The sequence below is a fragment of the Fonsecaea multimorphosa genome (assembly GCF_000836435.1).
Source record: "Fonsecaea multimorphosa CBS 102226 unplaced genomic scaffold supercont1.11, whole genome shotgun sequence".
Lineage (NCBI taxonomy): Eukaryota > Fungi > Ascomycota > Eurotiomycetes > Chaetothyriales > Herpotrichiellaceae > Fonsecaea > Fonsecaea multimorphosa.
In genome coordinates this window covers 889,469-913,634 of record NW_015971645.1, presented here as the reverse complement: position 1 = coordinate 913,634, position 24,166 = coordinate 889,469, and the positions used below count along the sequence as shown (strand labels likewise).

At 52.6% G+C, this 24,166-nt stretch overlaps 8 protein-coding genes across 8 annotated transcripts; 4 read left to right on the top strand and 4 right to left on the bottom strand.

Annotated features, from left to right (window-relative positions):
• Nucleotides 1-1,322: 1,322 nt before the first annotated feature.
• Z520_06342 (uncharacterized protein) lies at nucleotides 1,323-3,709 on the top strand (the record flags this gene model as incomplete). The annotated part of the gene is made up of 3 exons (XM_016776843.1): nucleotides 1,323-1,374; nucleotides 1,426-1,478; nucleotides 1,532-3,709. 3 exons carry the CDS (start codon nucleotides 1,323-1,325, stop codon nucleotides 3,707-3,709), a joined length of 2,283 nt encoding a protein of 760 aa, XP_016632385.1.
• A 720-nt stretch (nucleotides 3,710-4,429) lies between these two features.
• Nucleotides 4,430-5,419, bottom strand: Z520_06341 (uncharacterized protein; the record flags this gene model as incomplete). Its single annotated transcript, XM_016776842.1, has 1 exon — nucleotides 4,430-5,419. The coding sequence occupies one exon, from the start codon at nucleotides 5,417-5,419 to the stop codon at nucleotides 4,430-4,432; it is 990 nt and encodes a 329-aa protein (XP_016632384.1).
• Nucleotides 5,420-7,304: 1,885 nt separating this feature from the next.
• Nucleotides 7,305-7,903, top strand: Z520_06340 (uncharacterized protein; the record flags this gene model as incomplete). Its single annotated transcript, XM_016776841.1, has 2 exons — nucleotides 7,305-7,586; nucleotides 7,646-7,903. 2 exons carry the CDS (start codon nucleotides 7,305-7,307, stop codon nucleotides 7,901-7,903), a joined length of 540 nt encoding a protein of 179 aa, XP_016632383.1.
• A 1,488-nt stretch (nucleotides 7,904-9,391) lies between these two features.
• Z520_06339 (ATP-dependent RNA helicase sub2) lies at nucleotides 9,392-11,428 on the top strand (the record flags this gene model as incomplete). The annotated part of the gene is made up of 4 exons (XM_016776840.1): nucleotides 9,392-9,635; nucleotides 10,238-10,648; nucleotides 10,707-11,067; nucleotides 11,122-11,428. The coding sequence occupies 4 exons, from the start codon at nucleotides 9,392-9,394 to the stop codon at nucleotides 11,426-11,428; spliced, it is 1,323 nt and encodes a 440-aa protein (XP_016632382.1).
• A 500-nt stretch (nucleotides 11,429-11,928) lies between these two features.
• On the bottom strand, nucleotides 11,929-14,233 carry Z520_06338 (uncharacterized protein; the record flags this gene model as incomplete). The annotated part of the gene is made up of 3 exons (XM_016776839.1): nucleotides 11,929-13,774; nucleotides 13,832-13,917; nucleotides 14,000-14,233. 3 exons carry the CDS (start codon nucleotides 14,231-14,233, stop codon nucleotides 11,929-11,931), a joined length of 2,166 nt encoding a protein of 721 aa, XP_016632381.1.
• A 435-nt stretch (nucleotides 14,234-14,668) lies between these two features.
• Nucleotides 14,669-15,767, top strand: Z520_06337 (eukaryotic translation initiation factor 3 subunit F; the record flags this gene model as incomplete). The annotated part of the gene is made up of 2 exons (XM_016776838.1): nucleotides 14,669-14,773; nucleotides 14,832-15,767. The coding sequence occupies 2 exons, from the start codon at nucleotides 14,669-14,671 to the stop codon at nucleotides 15,765-15,767; spliced, it is 1,041 nt and encodes a 346-aa protein (XP_016632380.1).
• A 572-nt stretch (nucleotides 15,768-16,339) lies between these two features.
• On the bottom strand, nucleotides 16,340-17,002 carry Z520_06336 (uncharacterized protein; the record flags this gene model as incomplete). The annotated part of the gene is made up of 1 exon (XM_016776837.1): nucleotides 16,340-17,002. One exon carries the CDS (start codon nucleotides 17,000-17,002, stop codon nucleotides 16,340-16,342), a length of 663 nt encoding a protein of 220 aa, XP_016632379.1.
• A 2,021-nt stretch (nucleotides 17,003-19,023) lies between these two features.
• On the bottom strand, nucleotides 19,024-22,735 carry Z520_06335 (uncharacterized protein; the record flags this gene model as incomplete). The annotated part of the gene is made up of 2 exons (XM_016776836.1): nucleotides 19,024-21,595; nucleotides 21,651-22,735. 2 exons carry the CDS (start codon nucleotides 22,733-22,735, stop codon nucleotides 19,024-19,026), a joined length of 3,657 nt encoding a protein of 1,218 aa, XP_016632378.1.
• Nucleotides 22,736-24,166: the final 1,431 nt, after the last annotated feature.

Sequence of the window (24,166 nt, the reverse complement as noted above, 5' to 3'; positions counted from 1 at the left end):
GTTGACCTTTCTCAAGGTGGACATTGGGCTGTTCGGTCTGTGGCTAATGGCTTCACATTGTGAGCAACGTCTGGCTCATGCAACGATGATCCTCATACTCGTAAGATCGTCACTAATTTCCTAGGGCACCTAGGCATCCTAATCAAGCAGCTCAAGTGTCTTCAGTACCTGAATTCCAATCAGGAATAGGGAGTGTCAAGTCCTTGCTTTTTTCGCAGCGATCAAAAAAAAAGCAAATCCGCGCCAGTCTCGTTCCATATTTTGCAGGAGCAGGCGACGCATGCGAGGTGCACCGCTGCGTGGTTTTCCAGGGTTTCGTATGCCCGTCGCCTGATCCCGATGAGAAACGCGCTCTCTCTCCAGTGCGCTTGCTGAATTCCCCTTCTACCTTTCCATGCAGCGCGCCCTCGTTTCATCTCAAGTCAAGGGCGGTGTTGCAAAAGCTTGACTCAACTTGTTGAGGCAGAGTGATAGTGCATGGTGGTGGTGGTGGTGGTGGTGGTGTGCTGCTGCTGCTGCTCACCTCCCTCTCTGACCGGCCAAGGATGCTTGCTATTCACTTCGCAGCCGCCGATATTGGGTATGCGAAGGGCCAGTTTGTTAAATGGCTTTTGCAACACCTCGGATCCTGACCCACAGTCCACTGTTTGGCTGTCCGGACCACAGTACCATAGGATACGAATCCCAGCTGCTGTCTCACACTAAGTCCGTGAGTGGTGCTTACCAGACCCAGAATGAGACTGATCTAGCAATCCGCGACCAAAGCAGACTGACCTGAGCATTGCCGGACTCCATTTGCCATCAGCCCTATGCATTATGGCGGATGGCCTCTGCTGCAGAGATACGGTGTCGGCACGTGATTTGGGGGCACTCAACTGCGTTGTGGCATAAGTGACGAGTTTTTTCGGGTTTGTAGTTCCAGGAACACACCAAATTGTATTCTGTGGTGTGTGCCTCTCCTTCCCCAATTATTGGGTGAGTTTTAGAGTGAGCGAAGGCAGTTGAGTGACATTGTTGTACTGGTACCTAATGGCGGATGTTGTGATGGTGAAAGTGGTTAATGACATCGTCGCTCGTTGCCCCGCAACGCACCGGTAAATATCGAGCATTGGTTTCTCTCGCCCACACACACACACACACACACATTAACTTGTTCATCTAGACAGTCCATCTCTAACATTCATTGCGACATTCGTGGATTGAGCACTCTTGCTCTTCGATACAGCACTGGGAGTTCCATGCATCGGGAATGCTTCTACCATAACCGGACAAGTCCTCGTTGATTGCGCCTGCCTCTCGAATCGCTTCCCAAGGTAGTCGCCATGGCCCTCGAACTTGCCGACAACGACAAGTACGAGGTCAAGGAAGTCATTGGTATGTTTTTCCCTGCCCGGTCGCTTTTGCTTCTTCCTGCTGACAGTCCAGGTCGTGGTGCATTCGGAATCATTCGCAAAGTTCGTCGAAAACAAGATGGCCACGTACGCCTCCATACTTCCGGTGGCCTGTTGTCCTACTGTCTAACGCTTCATAGATCCTGTGCCGCAAGGAGATCAACTACCTCAAGATGTCTCAAAAGGAACGTGACCAACTACATGCAGAATTCTCGATCCTGGCCTCTCTCAGTCACCCCAACATTGTCGGATACTTCCATCGCGAGCATCTCAGACAGACCCAAGAGCTATACCTGTACATGGAATATTGTGGTGGTGGTGATCTAGGCTGTGTCATCAAAGAACTCAAACGCAAGAGCGAATACGCAAAGGAAGAATTTGTCTGGAGGATCTTCAGCCAACTGGTCACGGCTTTGTACCGTTGCCATTACGGAGTCGACCCGCCCGAACCTGGAAGCGACTTCTCAAGACAGAACGACACCCGGCCCCTCAACAAAGGCAAAATGATCCTACACCGAGATCTCAAGCCAGAGAATATATTCCTGGGGGAAGACCAGTCCGTGAAACTCGGCGACTTTGGACTGTCGAAGATTATGCAGTCGCACGATTTTGCCTCGACCTATGTGGGAACACCCTTTTACATGTCACCAGAGATCTGTGCAGCCGAGAAATACACTCTGTATTCAGATATATGGTCACTAGGATGCATCATGTATGAACTTTGCACCAAGGAGCCACCGTTCAACGCAAACTCCCACCTGCAACTGGTTCAGCGTATCCGAAAGGGAGACTTCAAACCGATTCCATCCATCTACTCAAAAGATCTTGCGAATGTCATCGCGAACTGCCTCAAGACGAATCCAATGCATCGGCCGGACACGAGCTCGCTGTTAAATGTGCCTTATGTATGGCTCGCTCGGAGGCAGCAAGAGATGGTCACGATAGGAAAGACATTGAAGACCAGAGAGGAAATCGCAGAGCATAAGGTCAGACAGGCTGAAGAAAGACTCTCTGCCCTCGAAGCAGATAGAGCTGCGTTGAAGGTGGAGATTGACGCCCAGCTTCGTCGCGAGTGGGAGGTCAAAGCACGACTTGAAATTGACCGACAAGTTCAATTAGAGCTGGAAAGACTCCGCAAGAAGTTCGACAGGGAGGTCGACGATCGTGTGGCACAAGTCCTGGTTAAGCAGAAGCACTCAACAGAAACTCGAGCACTGAGAGAGATCCAAAACCCCCCTGCGAGAGCCTTCGACAAGGAGAACGTAAACCCTTCTTCATCAATCAACACAGCCGGCGAAGAAGATTTCCCGTCAACAACAGATATCACTGACCTATCGGACCTTTCACTTAACTCGCCGACCGCGAGTACCAAGTCAATGCCCAAGAAGACAAAAACACCTTTTGCTCGGTCCAAGACCACCTTTGACTCTCCGGTCGATATTCAGATGTCAGAGCCATCACCGATGTCCATCTCTTCCTTGGCACTCTCCCCCCGTCGAAACGCCGCAGCACAGGCGACCGCCAACCCGACAGTCACTGCTGTAGGTGCGAAGAACCTCTTTGCCGAAGCGGCACGCCAAAAGGCTCGGTGGGAGCCACAATTAGCTTATTCATCCGACGAAGAGAACATCGAACCCCAAGATGACTCGGATGATGATGATGGATTCCCTGAATTAGCAAGTCCCACGAGGGCGAAGGGAAACATTGCCAACACTGATCCCTTCAAGAACCCTGCACCTTTGCCGCTGAAGAATAGACCAGGCATCTTGAGACAGAATACGACAGCCACTATGCAGAAGTTAATCGCAAAGCCAACTCTGTTCCCGTCAAGCAACACAGCAGCACAGGTGAGGGCAGGAATCGCAGGAATCGCTTCTGGAAATAGCGCCAATGCCATCAAAGGTATCCCACGAAATGCCACAGATGGCGATCTGCGATCCGTGGCAGTGAAGCCTACGAGCCCGAATCGACGGCTCAGCAAGATTCCAAGCCGAAACGACCTCAGAGAGCACGCCATTGCTGAGGAAGGAAGCACTAGTCCGCTCAGACGAGCAGCAACTACAGCTGGTCGGCTCCCTAGTAAGCTTGGGGGCGGCCGAGATGCTGCCATTGGCACCAGCATCGGAGGCCGAACTCTGGTCGAACTCGCTCAGGCGCGGGCTGGAGGCCACCTGAATACAAAGGTCAAGACCATCCCGGAACAGAGAAGCGAAAAAGAATTACCTCCTGTTCCGGTCTGGGATCCTGAAATATTTGGGGATGAGATGCCGAGTCCTTTCCTGAAGAAAGATGTCAAATCTGTGCGGGTTATGCGGTGATTATGGACCCTTGTGGTTACGATGCAAGTGGCTGGAATAACGACGATCATGCGACAACGTAGAGAGTGGATCTGACTGCATATGGTCGGACATGGATGACATTTGATGTATCATTGTCTGGGATCTGGCTTTCCAGCGTTCCCAGAGTCTCTGAACCGACGATGAAGAACGGCAGTGCAACACCCCAAATTGTTGCTTCGAGGCAATTGTTGACATACCCAAGCTTCTCGAGATGGGGTGAATGCCGCCTGTACAGATTTTTTGAGCTTTTTTCTTTTGGTTTTAGAAGGTCCAATGACTATGTTGGAAAAGCGTGCGCATGACTGTCACTCTGGAAACAACCATGGCGGTTTGGCGTTTGAGACATCGTTGAAGGACGCGGTCCAGGGGCTTCTGTTGGTTGATGGGGAGTTGGATTGATCAAACTGGAAGAGCGTCTTCTAGTTGCCCGTCCGTCTGCTCTGCACGGGACTTATACATAGTCTTGATGGGCCGTCGCGCATCATCACTTTGGATAAACATTGCTTTCTGTGTATGTGCTTGACCTCCCGAGTCTAACATCAAAGCAAGTCTCTTGTGCAGTTGTAAGCGGAAATGGGGATCAGAACAGCGACTTCTTGTATACAGCTTCGTCGGAAGAACCTTGCTGTCAGGCCTTAAAATTCCTCATGCATTCTCATCTCTCCCTTCGCAGGCCACCTGGGTGCCTGGCTTAGACTCTCACGCATCCTCATCCTCGATTTCTTCAATCTCGACGTTCCTGCGTGGTACAGGCCGTGATTCCACAGTCTTTCTGGGACGCCTCTCTTCATCTGGGTCCTCTTGAATCTGCTGCATCTCCACCTCGCGAAGAAAGCGCTCTTCCTCCTCCGCAAGCCGCCTTGCATTCTCGTCGTCGACATCCATGTCATCACCACCCGCAGTTCTCGCGGTGTCTGTTGTCCTGCCGCCATTCGCCTGGTTCCCCAGATAGCCCTCGGCTTCGAGTCGATCCATCTCTTCTGGCTCGATCAGGCGGCCCGTGGGCCCGCCTTTTGCGGCCTCTTGTTTCTTGCGTACAACGTCCGGGACGAACCTGTTGACGGCCTCTTTGCGGAGATCACGGATCTGCGGAGCACTTTCGTATGTGGTTTTCACTTCTATGGGCTTCGTTCCGGGTTTGGTGGGTAGTGATGGTCTGCGCGGTGCCGTCGCCGTCGCTTGTTGAGAATTGTCACCGTCTTCCCTGCGCGGGAAGTGGCGCCTGAACTCCCGCGGGATCGGTGGTGGTGTATCTTCTGGCATAGGAATGCGGCGGACAGATTCATCCGTGTCACTACCGGACGACTCTTGTCTCGAATGTTGGTATTTGCGCTCGCCATCATGCCTTCTCTTGCCTAATGTAGTGCCACTGCCCTCCCCTTCCCGTCGGCGTGGTTGTCCGGCAAAGTTTGGCGCTTTGTCGCCCAGAGCTTCCCTTGCTTTTCTGACGGCGCGTAGATCTCGTTCTAAGTCTTCTAGAATGGCACGCTCTCTGGGTTTGATATCCCCAGCTGCTTCGAGAGCCTTGAGGTCATCGATCTGGCGCTGGAGGCGCTCGGGGTTTCGGCGGGCGAGTTTTTCATTGCGCCTTGCCTGTAGCTCCGCCCGACTCTTTTTCAGCTGTTTCGCCTTTTCGAGCTTGCGCTGTTGTTGCGCAGGATTGACAGATCGTTCCTTGTCTCTCGCCATTGGGCGGGGAATGGTATTTGAAAACCCAAAGGACAGGTAACGGTAGGGGGAATTTGGGTTGATGGGCGTTGACTAAAAACTCTCGACCTGCAAACAACGACGTCAGATGTTAAAAAAGATCGGCCGGTGCCGCAGGCGCGTGCAGTAGCACAAATCATGCAAGTTGAGGGCGGGATTGACTAAAGGGAGCTGCCAGACGTGATTGATTGCAGTCGGTGTCACGTTTGCACCCATGAAACATTGGGTCTCACCGGTCAGAGGCAGACGAACCCGAGAAGCAGGATCCAGGAGGGTTACCGGGTCTGCTGCAGGGTAGAGATCAAGAGGCTCGCAGGATGCAAAAAGAAGGGTGGGTTGCAGTAGCGCTGCAGTGGCAGATGCAGCTACCTCTTGAGAAGCGTTGACTCCTGCATGAACGGCTAGGCCTGCCCTCGAGAACCAGTTCAGTCAATCAGTCAAATCAGTCAATGGTAATTGGAGCTGCTGCGAGTTGTCACCAGCAGGGCAGCAGGTGGTGGTACTAGTCGTTTGCTCTGTGAGCCGACGCCCTGAATATACTGAGACGGAGTTCAGGGCTTGGTCGTAAAGGAAGAGACAATGAGGCTGGTTGAGACGATTTAGAAGACAGCAGGTGTTTAGGTGGGAGGGTAGATAAATGGTAGAGAATTACCTGGTACTTGGGTATTTTTCACATCTTCATTGTGCTACTAAGATAGAGCCAGGCGACAAGGGCAAGGGCCTCACTGCTCTCTGGAGTCTGGTCTCTCTGCCCTTCCACCTCTCTGGGTGCCTCTCTCTCCGTCTCTCTCTTTCGCTCCCCTCCCGCTTCCCCTTCACCTTCACGGGTTGGTTCTCGGAATGCTCAAATCAAGATCCAACGACATGGGGGTTGTCCCTTTGCCTCGCTGCTACTCGCTCTCTTCCATCCATGCCCCACGAAAATGATCCTCCTCTACCAAACTAAACAAAGACCACGAGCTCCGGAGCCAATCGAACATATTCTCTGCCCATCCCGCGGCACGGTCAAGGTCGGTCACCTGCTTGTCCCCACGATCACTCTTTGTCCTTGTTGCTCCTCACCATCCTTAGCCAGGCACTAGGCTGCGTAGCTGCTGAGGTCCCATCAAGAGAAGTACCTACTGACCCTACTTGACCCAACTGACCCAACAGCGCTGCGATAGCCGCGCTCCTCTTTTCTCTCGCTTTCTCAGCTCAGCAGCTTCATTGTTGTTTTCGTCTTCTCCTTTACCCTGCGTCAGTCTCCAATCTCTCACACCTCCGCCTTGTCATCGTTGCAGGCGATGAAACAATACTCCTCCTCAACCGTCTCGTCCGTCGCCGTCCCCGCTCCCGTTGCCGTTTCCGCGCCTAGTCTCGTCTCCTGGTTCTAGTCTGCTGCTCCTCTGGGCACGCTTTTCATCAACTTGAACTGCTCTGCCGACCGTTGTCCTACCCCTCTTGGCATGAGCTGACCCAACCCGCCCGCTCACCGTTAAATAGGGACTCTCCACCACCAGCCGCCGGGATCCTGGGAGGGGTGAAGAGAGGAGAAAAAGAGCAAAAGAAGCAAAAATTCCAGCCAACCGGCTGTTTGAGACTGAGAGATTGCGAGCGCCTCGCCAAACCTGAGGCTCTGCGGTCGCTAGCCACGCGCCCATCGATACCTCCAAGCTACAATGACCAGGCTCATCCCGACTGCCATATCTCGCAGCTCGTTCGCTGTCTGGTGGCTCTTGCACCACGCCTGACGGCTTCTCGCAAACCTATCAGCTCTCAGAACTGCTATGTGCCGTTTGACCACCACGGGTACCTGTCGAAGCTCACCTGCCTCAACGCTTAGATTGGTCATTTTCACTGCTGTCTCTGCTGCCCGCCCGGGACGTCCATGTCCGCGCAGTCAGTCGCCGACTCCGTTCTGGGCTTAACTCAATCCGAGTTGTTTCTCCTCCGACAACAACAACAAATCCTGGCCCAGCGAAGTCATCAAGGCGGCATGCCCGACCGTGGCCGTGGCACTAGCAGGCAGTCGCAGCCCAGCTCCCGTGCGGTCAGTGCCGCCAGTAGCCAGAGTGTCCCAGGGCGGATTATGCTAGATCCTCATAGTCTGCAGACTTTACTTGCGCACCTGGAGAGTGTGATGAGGACTATCCAGCGGCGAATTGGTGAGGTATGCTTCTCAGCCTGGCTCTGCCCGAATTTGCCGCACATGAACTGACCGTCGTATAGCTCGAAGATGCAACCGAACAGTCGGTCAGCAATTCCAGTAACCAGGCTAGAGGCACCGTGCAGAATGCAGATAACGAGATCGCCAGGATGCGGCGCATCATAGCTGAGATCGACAAGCTCGAAGAAGATTTTGAGAAGACCAAGCGGATTCGGGACAAGATAAAGGGCATCCGCAACAACGTGGATGAGCTGAGTGACAGACTCGATCGCTCTCGCCCAAGCGGCCACAGCTCTGGCGGAGCACGACCTCGGCGCTGATGTGCAATTGGTCTATCGGGACGTTGACCGATCCTGAACTTTACAAGGAACTATAATTCTACGAAGGCCTGGGACGCGGGGGAGCATACTCTCTCGACCACATCTCGCAGCATGGGAAGGGTCAGGTTCCTCCTGGACACCCTCGTCCCGGGCGTCTCAACTTTGTTTTACCACCTTTTCGACGGCGAATGCAAAGATGGAAGCCTCACGGCAGGTCACTGGTTAACGAGGTCATGCTTGATGAATGTACGAGTATTGAGTGGGACTTTTTGCTGTGCTTGTTTGAATGAAAACTTTGATCTTTGGGCGTTGGGAGGCATGTAATGACGAGCTCTTCGATCTCATGCGCTCTGAACGGGTTACATCCGATAGAGATGTCGTGGCTCAGGCCGCAAAACAGACACGGTTAGGCATGGGCAACTTTGGAATTTGAGGCGTGAAAATGGCTGTTTTGGGATCAATGCGAATGTTTATTCTGGGCTAGCCTCTGCAGCAGGTTTTGAGTCTTCCTGCCTGGTCTGAGCCGACTTCTTTGGGCAAGGAAACCGTTTGATAGTCCCGCATGTGTCGCAACGAATCTGGTATACATCCGCCCATGGTTTCCTGCCTCCTTTGCTCGGATTGACGATCTTCTCTGTCATTGTTTCCCCCGGAATCAGGAGTGCATCGCAGCGCTTGCAGATTGAATGTTTCACTCTTGGTGCAAGCCGGATCTGTGACTTTCGAGAGACTCCCCGGAGGTGCATCAGTAGTCGCGTAGCCTCGATCGAATTGTGCGTGGTCACATCCTTGTTCGCCACAGAAGACGTGCAATTGGCAGATTCGGCAGCTTTCTGCGGTTCGTCATGATTGCCGACTGTTGCTAAATATGTGGCAGCCTGGTGGAGATAGGATAGTCTGGAGTGAAGGTGTTTTTGTGGCACATGGGAGTCTCCCTTTGAGGGCTTTGCTTTGCCCATACTGGGTGTTCGCGGGGGGTTTCAAGCATGATCTCGGTGCCGCATCCTCGAGGAGACTTGGTAGCAACTCACATGGCTCTGGCTTTGGTTTGTTGAGTGTGAGTCACACCCTCTATAGTACGAGGAAGGACTTTTGAGACTTTTGGGACTTTTTCGCCGCGACAAACCTCAAGTCGAAGGCGATGATGATGATGACTAAGCATTGTGGGTCTTGGCGTCGAGGTTGCCTTGCAGTGCCGCTGCTCGCCTTGGCCCCTTCCGCCGCAGAAAAACACCCTGGAACATTCCTGCGCAGGCATCTTTCTCATCTTGTATTCTCCCTTCATCCATCTTTTCTCGCCGTCTTCATCAGACTTTCCAACTCTTGTCGCGTATCTCACAGACCTTGACTGGTTCTGCTCCCTACCACTATCCTCCCTCACCCGCTGCTCTTGCTTCCCCGGTTGAACCAACCCTTTACCTCACCTCAACCTCTCACACCCCTGTTTGGCCTTCGCTCGTAGCCTCAGCCAAAAATACACCATTCACCATGTCCGCCGAAGAGGATCTCATCGACTACTCTGACGAGGAACTTCAAGCACCCGAGGCCCCAGCGGCCGGCGCGACCAACGGTGCCGCAAAGAAAGGCGATCTGACCGTCAGCGGAGGCAAAACCACCGACAAGGGAAAAGGCAGCTACGTTGGCATCCACTCGACCGGCTTCAGAGACTTCCTGCTCAAAGGAGAGCTGCTGCGAGCAATCACCGACTGCGGTTTCGAACATCCTTCGGAGGGTTAGTCATTCATCATCCATCCTGCCATATTCTTGCAAGCAAAATATCCACCCTCCAAAGTTCTTCCTGCTACGAGCGCATCCGTCCATCTCCAAGAAAAGAAAAGAAAGGGAAGGCAAGAAAGTTAAAGAAATATTATACAAGAATCAAAAGCTTCTCCAACGGATTCGAGAGTCTCCGGTCGGCGATTCTACGGCCGAATAGAGGCGGGCAATAAAATGCCCCAGCCTCGCGTCGGCTGTTTCGACGGACTGTCCTACAAGGTTGCAGTTTGAAGAGAAGTGAGAGTATACCTCCTTCTCTGGAGTCGCCACTTTTGCGCCACGCTCTAATAGGCATGCTGAAAATGCTGCCAATGGTGACACTTCCGCGCACAAACAGGCCAACCACCTACCCGCGTTGTGACATTCGCGAGCAATGGTGGCTTGAACATGCGTTACTGGCGTCCGGTAAAGAACCAGTCACAGGGTGGGATGAAGGGGGATGCGACTCATTCCTTCAGGTGCAAATTCAAGGAGATGGACGGATCGGCCTGCGATGCTCTTTTGTCGTCTTCACACATTCTTTACCGAATCAAGTCTAACATCAACGATTTCCTGCAGTCCAGCAAAAATGTATCCCACAGGCTTTACTCAGTGTCGACATCCTGTGCCAAGCCAAGTCAGGTCTTGGTAAGACCGCGGTCTTCGTCTTGACCACCTTGCACCAACTGGAACCTGTTCCTGGCGAATGTTCCGTGTTGGTCATGTGCCACACTCGTGAACTTGCCTACCAGATCAAGAACGAATACGCAAGATTCAGCAAATATCTTCCAGACGTGAAGACGGCTGTTTTCTACGGCGGGACACCAATCCAGAAGGACATTGATCTCCTCAAGAACAAAGAATCCTTTCCCAACATCATTGTCGGGACACCCGGTCGTCTCAACGCCCTTGTCCGTGACAAGATCTTGTCATTGCGCAATGTCAAGGCGTTTGTCCTCGATGAGTGCGACAAGATGCTGGACCAAATCGGTATGCTTTAGGATCACAACTTCCCAAAAAAATCCACTTTCTAACAGAGCTATCTCAGACATGCGTCGCGACGTCCAAGAAATCTTCCGAGCAACTCCGACCGAGAAACAGGTCATGATGTTTAGTGCGACTTTACCGCAGGACATCCGACCCATCTGTCGCAAGTTCATGAGAAATCCTCTCGAGGTGTTCGTTGATGATGAGACCAAGCTCACTCTCCATGGTCTTCAACAATACTCCATCAAGCTCAGCGAGGGCGAAAAGAACCGCAAACTCAATGACTTGCTCGACAGCCTCGAATTCAACCAGGTTATCATCTTCGTCAAGAGTACTCTCCGTGCCACCGAGCTTGACAAGCTGCTCCGGGAATGCAATTTCCCGAGCATTGCGGTGCATTCTGGTGTCAGTCAAGAGGAGCGGTAAGTCTACGCACACTTACAATCTTGAAGTTGTGTGCTGATTCGTTTCCGCAGTATCAAACGCTACAAGGAGTTCAAGGAGTTCAACAAGCGAATCTGTGTTGCCACCGACGTGTTCGGTCGAGGCATTGACATTGAACGCATCAACTTGGCCATCAACTACGACTTGCCAGCTGATGCCGACTCTTATCTCCATCGCGTGGGCCGTGCCGGCCGATTCGGTACGAAGGGGTTGAGCATCAGCTTTGTCAGCAGCGAGCAAGATGAGGCAGTGCTCAAGGAGATTGAGAAGCGTTTTGACGCCCAAGTGCCTCCATATCCTGAGGGCGGTGTCGATTCGAGCACGTACATGGCTTCTTAGAGCTGGAGCTCAGCGAGTCGATCAAGAACTGGATTGGGATCTCGAATCGGGATGTTGTGCATGACTTGGCAAATCAATCTTTGCTCTGCTGCTCGGCAGAAGAGGATCATGTATGTGTATCGTGGGGGGTTGCTGGGATAAGGACGGTTAAGGAAAATTGAGACAGGGGACAAATTGCCATTCAGCTTGATCCACTTAGGTACGACAAGAGAGCCTTTCCATAGCTAGTACTTGCCTTGGAACTTTTCCCCAAAAAGAAATGTTTTTAAATGCATGGGTTTGCCAGAACATGATACTGTGTCTTTGTTCTTCCCGTGGCGTTGACTTTAGTCTTTTGTCATCTATTTTCTATCTTCATTTATATGCAATCATTCCCGACCCTCGTCCATGCCAATGCCGGTATTGTTAATCCGTCCCGAGAGGACATTTATTCCGAAGTCCAGAGAGTAAATAGCTGGCGCTCTTTTCTCATGGTTTGGATTTTTTGGGTGGGGGATTACTTAGGCATCCAACTTCAACTGCTCGAGCAGGGTGTCGATCTTGCCCAGCAGGATCTGGTAGTTGACGGCGTCGGCGGCGAATTCGTCGCCCGCGAGCTCGCCGTCGAGGGTGCGCACGGCGCCGGATTGTAGGAGCGCCTCAACAGAGTCAGGGTTCGGTTCGGGGGACGATGCTGAACCTTCGCCGGCGGCGGGAGCCGGTGTGGGCATTGACATGTCTACGCCTTCGTCGTCGGGAATCTGTGGTGATCCTCCCTTCTGCTGCGAGTCCGCCGCGAGTGTGTCGGGTGGTTGCGATTCGGAACCCCATTGTGGGAGTGAGGTAGGTGCTGCTGCTGCTGTTGTTGTTGCTGTTGTTGAGTCGCCGGTAGCTCCGTTCGCTTGTTGTCCCTGTGACTGCGAGAGCGACTCGGCCATGATGGCCTGCTCCTCGTCCATGACGTCCTCTAGACCCGAGTCCTCGAACCTCAACCGGAATCGCTCGCTCAAGTAGTACCGAATATCATCCAACAGTTCAATCGAATCCGTTTCCTGCCTCGCGCTGATCCTACTAGCAGACTCTTTCACCAGCTCTGCAAAGTCCGGGTCGTCGATGTAAGACTCGAGGCGGTAGGCGATGTAGCGCGCCGCAAACTCCTCGAGGCGTTGGACGCGGGTGAGCCAGGCGGCGCGCAGGATTTCGTAGATGTCCAGGTCCTCCTCGCCTGCTTCAGGGTGGTGGTGGGCTCCGTTTGTTGTGCCGTTCGTCTCGGTCGTCGCGATCTCGGGGGAGATGGTGGCGTTCGGCATCGCCATGGCATTTCCACTGCCGAGCGAAGAGATCACGAGGGCCGCTTTCGCCTTGACTTTCTCCAAAAACAGCATGTCTGCGGCAAAGAGGACATCCACAGCAATTTCCAGCCCGAAATCGGCCCTCTCGGCGTACAAAAAAGTCAGGATGATTTCCAGGACCTCAGGGCTGCAGTCGATAGGCACAATCTGCAGGTGCGGCGTATCCTGGGCTTCGCGGAAAGAGGATTCAAACATGGTCGTGAAGAATTCGGAGCGGATGAGCATGGCTTTGTGGCAAGGGTAGATTTTTGATTTGCGTGGTTTCCTGGAGCGGGAAGGGGAGCGCGATGTATTGGACTTTTGGTCCAGGGGAATGCCCAGCGCATTCGTGGCGGATCGAGATAGTTGCAGTTGTTGCCGGTCTGAACCCATCTCCTCTTCGTCTTCGTCCTCGTCGGCGCGGAGAAGCACGTCTGCGAAGATGCCATTGTCACGATCCCATTTGACGTCGTCGGCTCGTGAAGTCTCAACCTCGATTGCATGTTTCAAGACATTCTCGCGGAACCATTGCTCCAGTTGGTCACGACCCCTTTGGACTTCGTCCTGGCGCCGCTGTCGTGCTAAGCGGCGGTCATTGCTGTCCAGGATTAACTGTGAAAGATTGTGGATTTCTAGGTGTTTGCTTATCCGGTCAACACCGGCCAAAATTTCGGAATCTGTGAACCCGGTACCTGGGCCTCCGCCGAGATCTCTGGGCACTTCCCCGAGATACAGATGTTTCAGGGCAATGGCAAATGACTGTGGAGGGATGGTGGGGGCCGGTTTCCAGAGTTTGGTGTCTGGAGATTGGCTGAGTTTGCTCTGGAAGTAAGGGGATCGAGCTGACAGGATAAATTTATGCAGACGGAAAGATTCGCTGGGGGTGACGACGGTAATGTCATGAGTCTTGGGATGGTCCCTGGTGAGCAATGATACCAGATGTGACGCTAACGGCTGTAAAGGATCAGTCGACTTGGAATAGTCGTATTGTAATAAGAGATTTCGTATCCGGTCGTTCAAAGCATTATATAGACATCTAGGGCAAGGTTGTCAATAGAATACACCAGAACAAGGGACCCATGTGACACCGTACCTCTCGCCCTGAAAAGTATCTCGTTCGCACAATGCGCCGGATTCTAACAATAACTGTACAACTTCATAATGCCCACACAGGCTAGCCTGGTCGCAATGTCAGAGGAGTGTGCACCAACCAACAAGTGGCAAACGGCACCGTTGGACATCAAGAACATAGGGTACCTACCAGAATCAAAGGGGTATAGTCGTATTGATCTTTTGCATTAATGTTTGCCCCTTCCTGAATCATCTCCTGGCAGAGTTTGAGGTCGCCTCTTCTGCAAGCGTCGCATAGTCTCTGGAAATTGACGCTGAAATCGAGAGGGTTGTCTTCCTTGAGGATGCCCTCCTCAATCAACTTCTTCTCGTCGTGGAGACTGAGCTCGAGCTGGTCTTTGCGCAGCAACCCATTGGCACTCATGGTCCCGAGATGATAGAAGTGAAGAAGATGTGGGAAAAGTGGCGAGAGTCAAAACAAAGCAGATGTTGAGGATGAGGATGAGGAAGAGGAAGAATCGAGCGCCAAACGAGCGGGCGCTGTTTCCGTCATATCAAATAATTTATTATATCGCCGTCTTGCCGGTGTTAAGATGGATTAGATAAGATTTGGTCCGGTCACGTGAAGCAGTCCATTTGCGCAGCGCACACACTCGCCGCCCATGAATTTCATGCAAGGCTGTGTGTGTGTGGCCCAAAATTTCCCGCCCCCCCTTCAAAGACCCAAGCAATACCGCCATCACCACCACCATTGCGCCAGTCTCAAAAGGCCAGACCAGTTTCCACCGGCCAGCCAAAGACTGAGGCCAGCCTTTATACCGAAATCATTTCCAGCCGGCCCCCTTTCGTCTTGCCCAGCATGGCTGAACAGGATGCTTTTCTACACCTCACGCGGCCTCTGGGCCCTGTCGCAGTTGGCGCACAACCCACAACAGCCCCCCTCCGCGTCGTGATACAACCGCAAGTAAGTCGAGACTGAAAAAAAGTACCATACAAGCAATAGGCTGACCTTGGTCTCCGAGGCTCTCTTCTCCGTACTAGACCACTGCGTTCGACGCCCTCCAGATCAACAGAGAGTCATTGGCACCTTGCTGGGAACCCGCTCCGACGCAGATGAATCTCAGATCGTTGTCCACTCCTCATTCGCCGTCAGCCACACCGAAACGACCGACCAGGTGGAAGTGGACATGGAATACCAAAAGGCCATGTTGGCCCTGCATCTCCGCGCGAACCCCAAGGAGGTCCTGGTGGGGTGGTACGCCACGAGCTCCGAGTTGAACACCTTTTCGGCCTTGATCCAGAACCATTACAGCAGCCAGGGCGAAGGCACGTTTCCCTACCCTGCGGTCCATATCACCGTGTCATGCCAGCCAGGCCAAGATATCGAAGTGAGAACATACATTTCCTCGCCCGTGGGCGTGAGCCCCGAGAGAGCGGCCGATTCGGCGGCATTCATTCCGATCCCTTACACTGTCAACTACGGCGAAGCCGACCGCGCGGGTCTGGAGGCGGTTGGATACGCAAAGGACACGGAGAGCAGGACGGCAACCATTCTGACCGAGATTGAGAGCCTCGAAAAATCCTTGGAAGACACCCTGGGCATGCTGGACCGAGTGGCCAAGTACGTGGAGAACGTGATCGAGGAGGAGACAGAGCCGTCGACTGCGCTGGGCCAGTTTCTCCTCAACACACTGGCCCTGGCACCAAAAGTCGACCCTGCCGAGATCGAAAAGGATTTCAACAACCACATTCAGGACGTCTTGACTGTGTCCTACCTCGCCAACATGATCCGTACACAGATGGACCTGTCAAACAGGCTGGCGACATCAGCATTGACCATGGGTGGCGGTGAAAGCGGTGCTACGGAAAAGGAAGGGCGGGGTGATCGCAGACAGAACCGTCAAGGTGGACAGACGAGGCAGAACAGGACAGAGAGTTTCTCAGTGTCGAATGTTTGAATGGACATGGATTAAGGACATGGATTAAAAGTCAGCGCGTCTGAGATTGGCTGCTATGCATCAAGACGTTGACACATGCTCGGTGGCACGAGTCTCGAGTCCCCCAAAAGGGACGCCAAAAGCAACTTGAGTGATGATTGCATGAAAGAGCAGTTGAGATCTGCTCGAGACGACACGCCCACACTGTCTCTGAAATCGGAATGACTTTGCAGTCATCCCGTCGGACAGTTCGACCAAGATCTCCGATATGATAGCCGTCCAGACAGCACATGCTTGGGCAGATAGACAACCCGACTCCGTTTGGGGAGGTTCCACAAATGACATGCTGTATTGGTTCGCATTTCCCCGAGGAAGTTTTCCCCAAAATACTGTCAGTGTTGTGAAAGAGGCTTTGTCCCCGGACGTATGGTCGGGATCGTCCTGGCAGGAGAAGCCTCTGATGGATCTCGGCAGTTGGATGCCGATTGTCCTCCGTAGAGTCTGGATGCCGTTTCGTAGGATGAATGCTGCGCTTAGAGAAAGAGAAAGAGTCAGAGCCATAAAACACCAACTCTGGAAATCCACTGCGTTCTTCATCCAAGGTCACTTTTTGCCCTCTTACTCGCCCTCTCCTCGCCACTCTCGTCCGCACCGGGCGTCCTCTCCTTTGAGTTTACTCCCCCTCCATTGACCGTTTCACTGTTATCCACCTCGTCTATATCCCTCTTCTTCTTCCTCCCTCTCCCCCTACCTTTCCCCTTCGACGTGCCTTCCTCGCCCACCACCTCGCCCAAATTCACCAGATCGTCCACCGCCAGCTTCTGGCCCTCCTTGCCCTCGGTTGTATCGAACAGTTTCTTCTTGTTATCAATCTCCCTCTTCTTCTTGAACATCTCCTGCACTCTGCCCAGCTTGATGTTGTCCTTGCGGATCGCGAATTCAAAGTCGGAGAGTTTTAGTTTGGCGCGCCCAGAGTAGACGGACACGCCGACGGCATTGTGGCACGTCTCGATGATGAAGTCCGTCAGGATCTCGTCGAGGACGCGCAGCGTTTCGGGAAAGGGCTGGGTGAAGGGTGTGGGTGCGTGGGTGGTGTTGGGCGTGTTGGAGGACGACAGATATTGTCGTGACGATGCGCCGAGGGGTTTTGCAATGTCGGGGTGTGTGGGTGCACCGTATGCGTACAAAAGTGCCGAGAGCTCGGGACCGAAGTTGAGGTTGACTTTATGCCGGCCAGCGCGGGCGCGAGGTTCCATGACTGTGGGAGGTAGTGAGGTGAGGGAGGGATGATATGGCGAACCGGGTCGGACTTAATTGAATCGAATCGTCCAAGAGACAAACGACAGTCGGAGATGGGAAGACAGATCTCGTGAAAAGGTCAGACCGCAAGCATAGGCACAGACCAGTAGTGAGGGCAGGATGATACGTAGTAGAGGATTGACTTCGGAATAAAAGTTGAAGCACTCCCGTAAGGTACGTAGGATTGCTGAAGGAAGCGGAGAGCAAGGAGTCCCTCCGCAGGCAAGGCTGAAATTGTCGAATGCTAAGGAATTGATCTGGACTGGGGCGAGGCTGAAGCCACGCTTTCCGTTCGAAAAGCTCAGCACGTGATCTTGAGGCAGCGCCACTGCTATTCTTGTTAAGGTTAGTGCCGGTATCTTCTTCGAAACCACCTTTCAACATCTCGCTCGTGGCTCTTTACGGCCAGGATGAAACCGCATCTTAAACTCGACGACAACACTTTTACCACCGACGCATAACAACTCGGGCCTTTTCTCCTGTCCGATGTGCCCGGACTTGACGGTCTTCGCCCCATCTTGAGTAGAAGAATTGGTTTCACCATGGTACGTCTCTCTTCTTACCTCGATACTTTAATTCCCTAAAGACCCCCCCCAAAAACCTCCCCAGGGCAGGGAAAGCGAGACTTTGTTACAAAAGAGCCACACAAACATACGCAAACGAAGGGGAGAAAGCCTCCAAAAGAGGAAACAAAAGCGTGTTCCAAAACACTTTCTAACCCGAGCCTCTTCCCGGTCACATATACAGACAGCCATATTCAATTTCCAGTCCCTCCTCCTCGTCCTCATCCTCCTAATATGCACCTCGACGTACGTACACTCGATGGCTCCCGGCGTCATGGACAGGAATAAAGACGGGTAAGTCACGACCCCTACTCGGGTTCCGACGATAGCGAAACTTTGTGTCTTCCCCCTTTCTTTTTTTCCTGTTGTGAAAGCCAGTGCTGATTTCCGGGTGTGTGTGTGTCCGTGGATTGATTACAGCGTGATGGGCATATTCTGGAAATGCGCCCGGATAGGCGAGCGGCTCAGTCCGTACGTCAGCATCTTTTGCATAGTCATGGCGGTAAGTGTTTTGCTCGTTTAGTTGTTATCTTTTACCTCGTTCCGGTGAAAAGCCTAGGTGCAAACTGTTACTGACCCATGTTGACGACAGTGCTCAATAATGATGGGCTACTAAAACCGAAATGGATTTCCCTTCTCTTCCCAATTGAGGACTCTCTGGGGGCTGAGTATGGGAAATCCACGATGGATTCATGCATGGTGTTGGGAGTTAACGCCTCGAGCAGTCACGAACTGGAATTCCAAGGGCCAGGGATCTGGGAGCAAGGCGGCGGTAGGAAATCCTACCAATTAGAAATATATTACAGTTCATGTCGGTGTTCAGATTGCTCCTTTGAGGGGGACAGCGTGTTTCGGTTTCGCCATGCTCTGCGCAACGTGAGAAGCACACCAAACCCCTGCCATTAGCATGTCAAGTCCAATTTCAATGCAGTATTTCTCGGAAAGAATACACACTACTCGACGGTTTTTTTTTCAAAATCAATCGCACGCAGCGGAGCTATTATAAAGCATATCGTTTCGTTACGTTCCAGGCATCAGACACTCCCATATAACCCTCAGCGCTTTCATGCATTTGCTAGCAATCTTCCGAGGCCACCTTGCTCTCCATGCTCCCAGCGGAAACAAGCACGAGCCTTTCCGGCCCAAAAACCCGCAGAGAAGGTTGGTCGCTCCATTTCCAGCCGCCAAACAGGGTTTAGTTGTCCACCTTCACTTCCGAAAGCACAACATGAACCGATTTGCAAGAGTCAATCATTGGTTCTTTCAACAACGAAAAAACCTGGCGAGGGTCATGGTCTCAATGTCTCTGTTCCGGCTCTTTTTTTCGTGTGCTGTAAACATAAATGCCTTGCTCCAACTGATTGCGCGGTGGAAGACCTCATATGCAGAGGCTCTGCAGGCGCAAAATTGTTGCCTTAGCCGGCCACCCGCAGGGACGGCTCCAGTTTCGACAAATCCTGAGACCTGTTCAGCGGTCCACGCCGAGCATTTCGACGGGGCGCTATCAAAGTTCGTCGAGAAGGATCTGACCAAGAATCGGAATCATCGATCCCATCAGAATCGCAATCAGGTTCGAAACTGACGCAACGGTCTCGTAACCTTTCCTCGTCGTCCTCATTCGCCGATGCGGGCTGTGTATTCTTGGAGGGCACTTGACTGGTAGCCTCGCGAGCTTTGACACGAGAGATCACGATTGCAGGCTTCAAGAGGGCGGAATCAGAATCCAAGGGGTCCCGGCTCCGACTCGAACGCCGAGACTGGGTTGACACGGCTTCATGGTGCTCACTCCCCCCTTCTTCATTTGCCTTGGGTCGCGCCTCGACAGGCGTCTCCACATGATGAGTCGAGCGGTTTACGTTCGTAGCAGGGCGAGATCGACTTTGAGCCGAGCTCTCGCCACTAGAATTAGAATTTGCCTCAACTGCCTTTTTCGCTGGTGTCAGATTCGTCAGAGCGCCACCAAGCAACCCGTTGAGTATGTTTAGGATCGCAGGAGCGTTGCCGTGGCTATCGGTCTGGACTTGTTTAACAGTGACTTGAGCTGAAGCTGAAACTGGCACTTCATGTTTGTTTGCGACTGCGGGGCTGCTGCCCCTACTGCGAGACATCTTCGTTTTGGAGGCCTTGGGTTTGGCTCGGCCGACAGCTTTCTTCTTGAAAACCTTGTAGTCAACATAATGCTTCGTCGCATAGTAATGCCGCACACATTCGACGACTGTGCGTCCTACGAGCTCAGCTATCTTTGGGAAAGCCTTAGGATGCCGGCTGTACGCCTCGACGAACAAGTCATGCTCATTCTGAGTGAACTCGTCTTCTTCTGTTATCCAAGATGAAATGACCAGTTCTGTTGGGATTGGGCCGTCTTCCTCGTCGTTGATGAGTGCCTTAATACTCGTAGGAGGAACCATCAACGGCACCACCGCCTCCATCTGGGGACCTGGCTGTTCAACGGCGGTTGTGCTGCGTAGCGTGCGCTTTCGAGCAGATGCTGGACGCAGGAACTCGCGGCGCCGTGCAGTGGTAGGTCGAGCCGGCGGAGACTTGGAGACGCTGTCATCGTTTTTCTTCTGCAAAGGGGATACTGCACGGGCGCCATTCGCCGAGTCCAGAACCACTACTGAATTGCTGCGGTCAACATGTGGCTCTAGAGTGTCGGCCTCAAGGGCAGCTTGGACCTCATTCTTTCTGGCGCCTTGGTGCAGAGAGCGCACAGCCTCATTCACTATTATCTGCTCAAGTTGAACTTTCTTTCTTGGAGCAAACAGTGAATCTTCCGTTATATGATGCTTCAGAGAGCTACGGATCTCATGTTGCTGCACAGTTGAGGTTGAAGTGTGAGGCTGCACACCGTCACTTTCATTTCCAATTTTCAATACGTCTGGCGTGTCTTCGTCGTCTGAAATTGTTATCACTGTTCGGTAATCTGCGTCTTCATCATCGGAAATCGTGATTGGTGTTGACTGCCTTCTGGGATCGCCACAACCTCTGCCATCCCCCCGCAGATCGTCGTGCTTGATTGTACACCTGGCACAACGTGCAGCTGAACCTTGAATCAATTTGCCGCAACTCTCACATTTCTCCAGGCTCGTGGCTTGCGTCTTCATTATATCTTGTTGGTCCTTGCCATGGTCGGTTGGGGTCTGAGTTACCCCTCGTAAATTGTCATTACTTATATGGTGCGAGTGGACGATTCCACTACGCCTGGCCAGGCGCTTGACGGGAGCTGGTCGATCTGTTGTGGTACATAGTGTCTGTTGTTCTGTGGCGGACTGTATTGCTCCTCGGCCAGCGCTAGACCTTGCCAAGACTGCGACCACAGCTGGAGCAGTTGACTCGTGGCATATCGCGCCATTGGACAGCGGCAACTCATCAGTATCTGAAATGTTCTTTGGCCCTTGCGCAGGCTGTGATTTCTCGTTGTTGTCGCCACCGAAGCCAGCAGTCCGGTTGCTGGTGGGTTTGCGAAGATGCAGACACGATCTGCCTGTCCAAGAATGCGTGTAGGGACAGGTGTCCCCCCATTTGCAGAAACCCTCTTCCCAGCGACGACAGATGGGTTGCTTCAAGGCGGGCCCCCCTGGCGGCTGTTGCGGTTGTCGTTCCATGACTGGTTGCGAGGCAAGCATGCCCATGTTCTTATTAACTGCAGGGTTTATGGGGTGCTCGGGTTTACCGTCGGCGGGATTCTGGCAATGAACGGGCACTGCTTTGGCCATTCTACCCATTGCGGGTGTGATATCAACGTGATTTGTGTCTTGGTCGGACTTGGCGACTGGCTCTGAAGGGTCCGCAGATGCTTGCGAAGACGAGAGAGGAGCGAAGTCCGTAGGTTGCACAAAGGGACCACGAAGGGACGAATCAGGATCAGTAATAATCGCGGCTCTGTAGGGGTTTCCATCCAAGCTGCCTCTGAGTGGTTTAGCGTTGCTGGCCGTAGCTTCCTGCTCTTTTGAACAAATTCCGCAGGTGAAGTCATCGAGACGCAAGCTATATTTAATCACGTCAGCGTGATAATGTGGATGGCGAGGGTCTACTGCCTTACTATTGCCGAGGCTTTGGGTTTCCGCAAAGAGTATGATAGCCTTCACGGCATGCTTTGCAGGGCACAAGAGGTGTCAGGCTGCTCCCAGGCTTGCGACAGTCTGTGCATAGGTCCTTGCTCTTGGATCCCCGAATTGAGGAGATTGACCAGATTGACTCGCTCGAAAAGTGCGACCCCGGTCTGTTCAACATCTTATGGCGAGCCGTCGGAAAATTAGACCCTGTTAATGGCTGCGCTCGACGCTCTTCCAGGATGGCCGTCCACTGACTCTCGAGTAGATAATTCGGAATGGCTGGAGGTACGAGCGGCGAGTGTTGGTCCATGGTGGTCTGGTGGGTGGTATCGCCTTCGGATCGCAGAGGAATATTGAAGGTGCGGTTGGCCTGAGACGACGCCAAGCCAAGCTGTGCCTTGTGATCCCTCTGCGTATCAGCGTGCCCTGCTTTGTCGGTGTGCTCGGGAAATCTATTCTTGCCATTACTAACGATTAGTGTCAAGTTCTCTTGAGAGCTTCTCCTCCATGTATCGCCACGTTCACGGGGAGTCACTCGCTGGAACAAGTTGCCCCACCCTTCAACTTTCTGAACCCTGCTTTCATCCAGCTTCGTGGATCTTGATGCATCAAGGATCGAATCTTGACCCGCCCTTTGACTCCGATCCAGATCCATGATATAGCTTTCTTTCCGCGGCATGTCATTCAGTGCTATGCTGGAAATGCTGTCTGAGCCGACCAGTTGTGGGAGAAATGAAGGTCGATGATGATCAGAAACAGTAAATCTACCACCTCCACCAAAATCGTTGCCATATTGCAGGGCCGTCGAAGTTTTCGCACTTCTTGTGAGTGGGAGGCTGCGACTTCGGTACAGTGAGCGTGGGTTTGTCCGTGCGTGACTTGCCAAATCGAATTCTATAGGCTTGCCGTGAACAGTAGGAATCTTCACTCCAGATGGACTTCTAGGACCAGAAGAGTTACTGGAGTTCGCGCCTTTGTGAGTGCTGAACAGAGGATGATGCCTTTGCGTGGAGGAGATGTCGACAGGAGTGAAGGTTTGGATTTCGGCGATGTTCGATTCGTCTGCAGCCATACTGGCAAATGGTGCTTGATTTAAGAGAATCTCATCTCATAGCGCCACTCCGAGTGCCGCAGCGAAAGGGCAAACTAGATGGACGACCTCATTAGCAGATAAGAACAATGGAGTCTGGATCAAAAGCGCAGCAACTTTGGGTCTCTCTCAGGTCTTTTCAGTTCTTGGGGTCTTCACTTTGTGTCGCTAGGGTTGCTGTGAGGACCCAGGAAGTTCTTTGTGCAGGGTCTTACACGAGTGGACTGACACCAAAGAGATAACAAACTACCTGCGCTCCCAGCGTCCCTAGCTATCATCCTACAACTTGGCCATAGATTTTGTTGACAATGTATGCTGCTGCCATTGGCTCAAACATTTCATGAAGTCTTTGAGAAAGAGAGCCCCATTTTTTGCGGCGTCTCTCTGTTGTAGTTCTTGTACCCGAAGTCTCCAACAAACCAGTTCCAACTGTTCGGAGTGCATCGTTCTTGCGTGACTTCGTGCTGGCAAACCTGGAGAGATTGCAGGAATGCGGCTGCGTATTAAGTCATGTCTCCCTGTTGTGCCGCCCTTGTGTAGGTGCACAAAGAACCAGCCCTATCAACGAGCTACCACTAACGATCCTTTTTCAATCGGACCTTTTACCATTCACTCATCACTGGAAAGGAAATTGCAAAAAGGCTGCAAATTCATTCAAACATAGGGAACTATGCTTACCAATAGTGATTAAACACGGGTTGCCATATGCGGGGTGTACATGCAGGGTGCAGGCTCCAAACCCATTATTCTTCGAATGAGCCCATACATAGACAGAGCTCGATCGCGAATACGGTCGCCCTATGTGACCGACTTGATGAGAAGGAGTCGACGTCGTTGAGGAGGATTGCCGCACTGACACAGCGCTGTGTGGCGAAGGCACTGAGGACTCGGCGAGGAGTGGAGATTGGCAAAGTGCTTAAAGATTATGGCAACATCACCATAGTAAAGCGGCAGCTGATAGGATTGTTCCTGCAGAGACTGGACGAGTTGATGCAGTCCTCCCTCCCATTAACAAAAAGAAGACGAGGCTGACAGAGATCTCATAAACAACGCAAGGAGCGAAGAAAGACAATCGGTAGAGCTGGAGCTGAAGACAGAATAGAGATGAACTAAGGGTGTCAAGGGTGTTCAAAGACTGGCAATTATTGGCTGGCAATCCCGTCCCGCTGTTGACGCGTGCTTGGCGCGTGCTTGGCAAGTCCATCCTCCGAGTCGGAAACTGCTTTAAGCCCAATTTTATTTATATCATTGATTAATACCTGTGTATGACACTGACAGCCTTACCGGATCCTCACAAGGCCAAAGCAGCATGCTTTAGCTGCAAGAGCCGGTCTAAGACCCGTGCGAGAGCCCCCCATCCGGAGTTACAGTCAATACAGCTGGTAGTCAGGCACAAAGCCCAGGTGGTGCCTT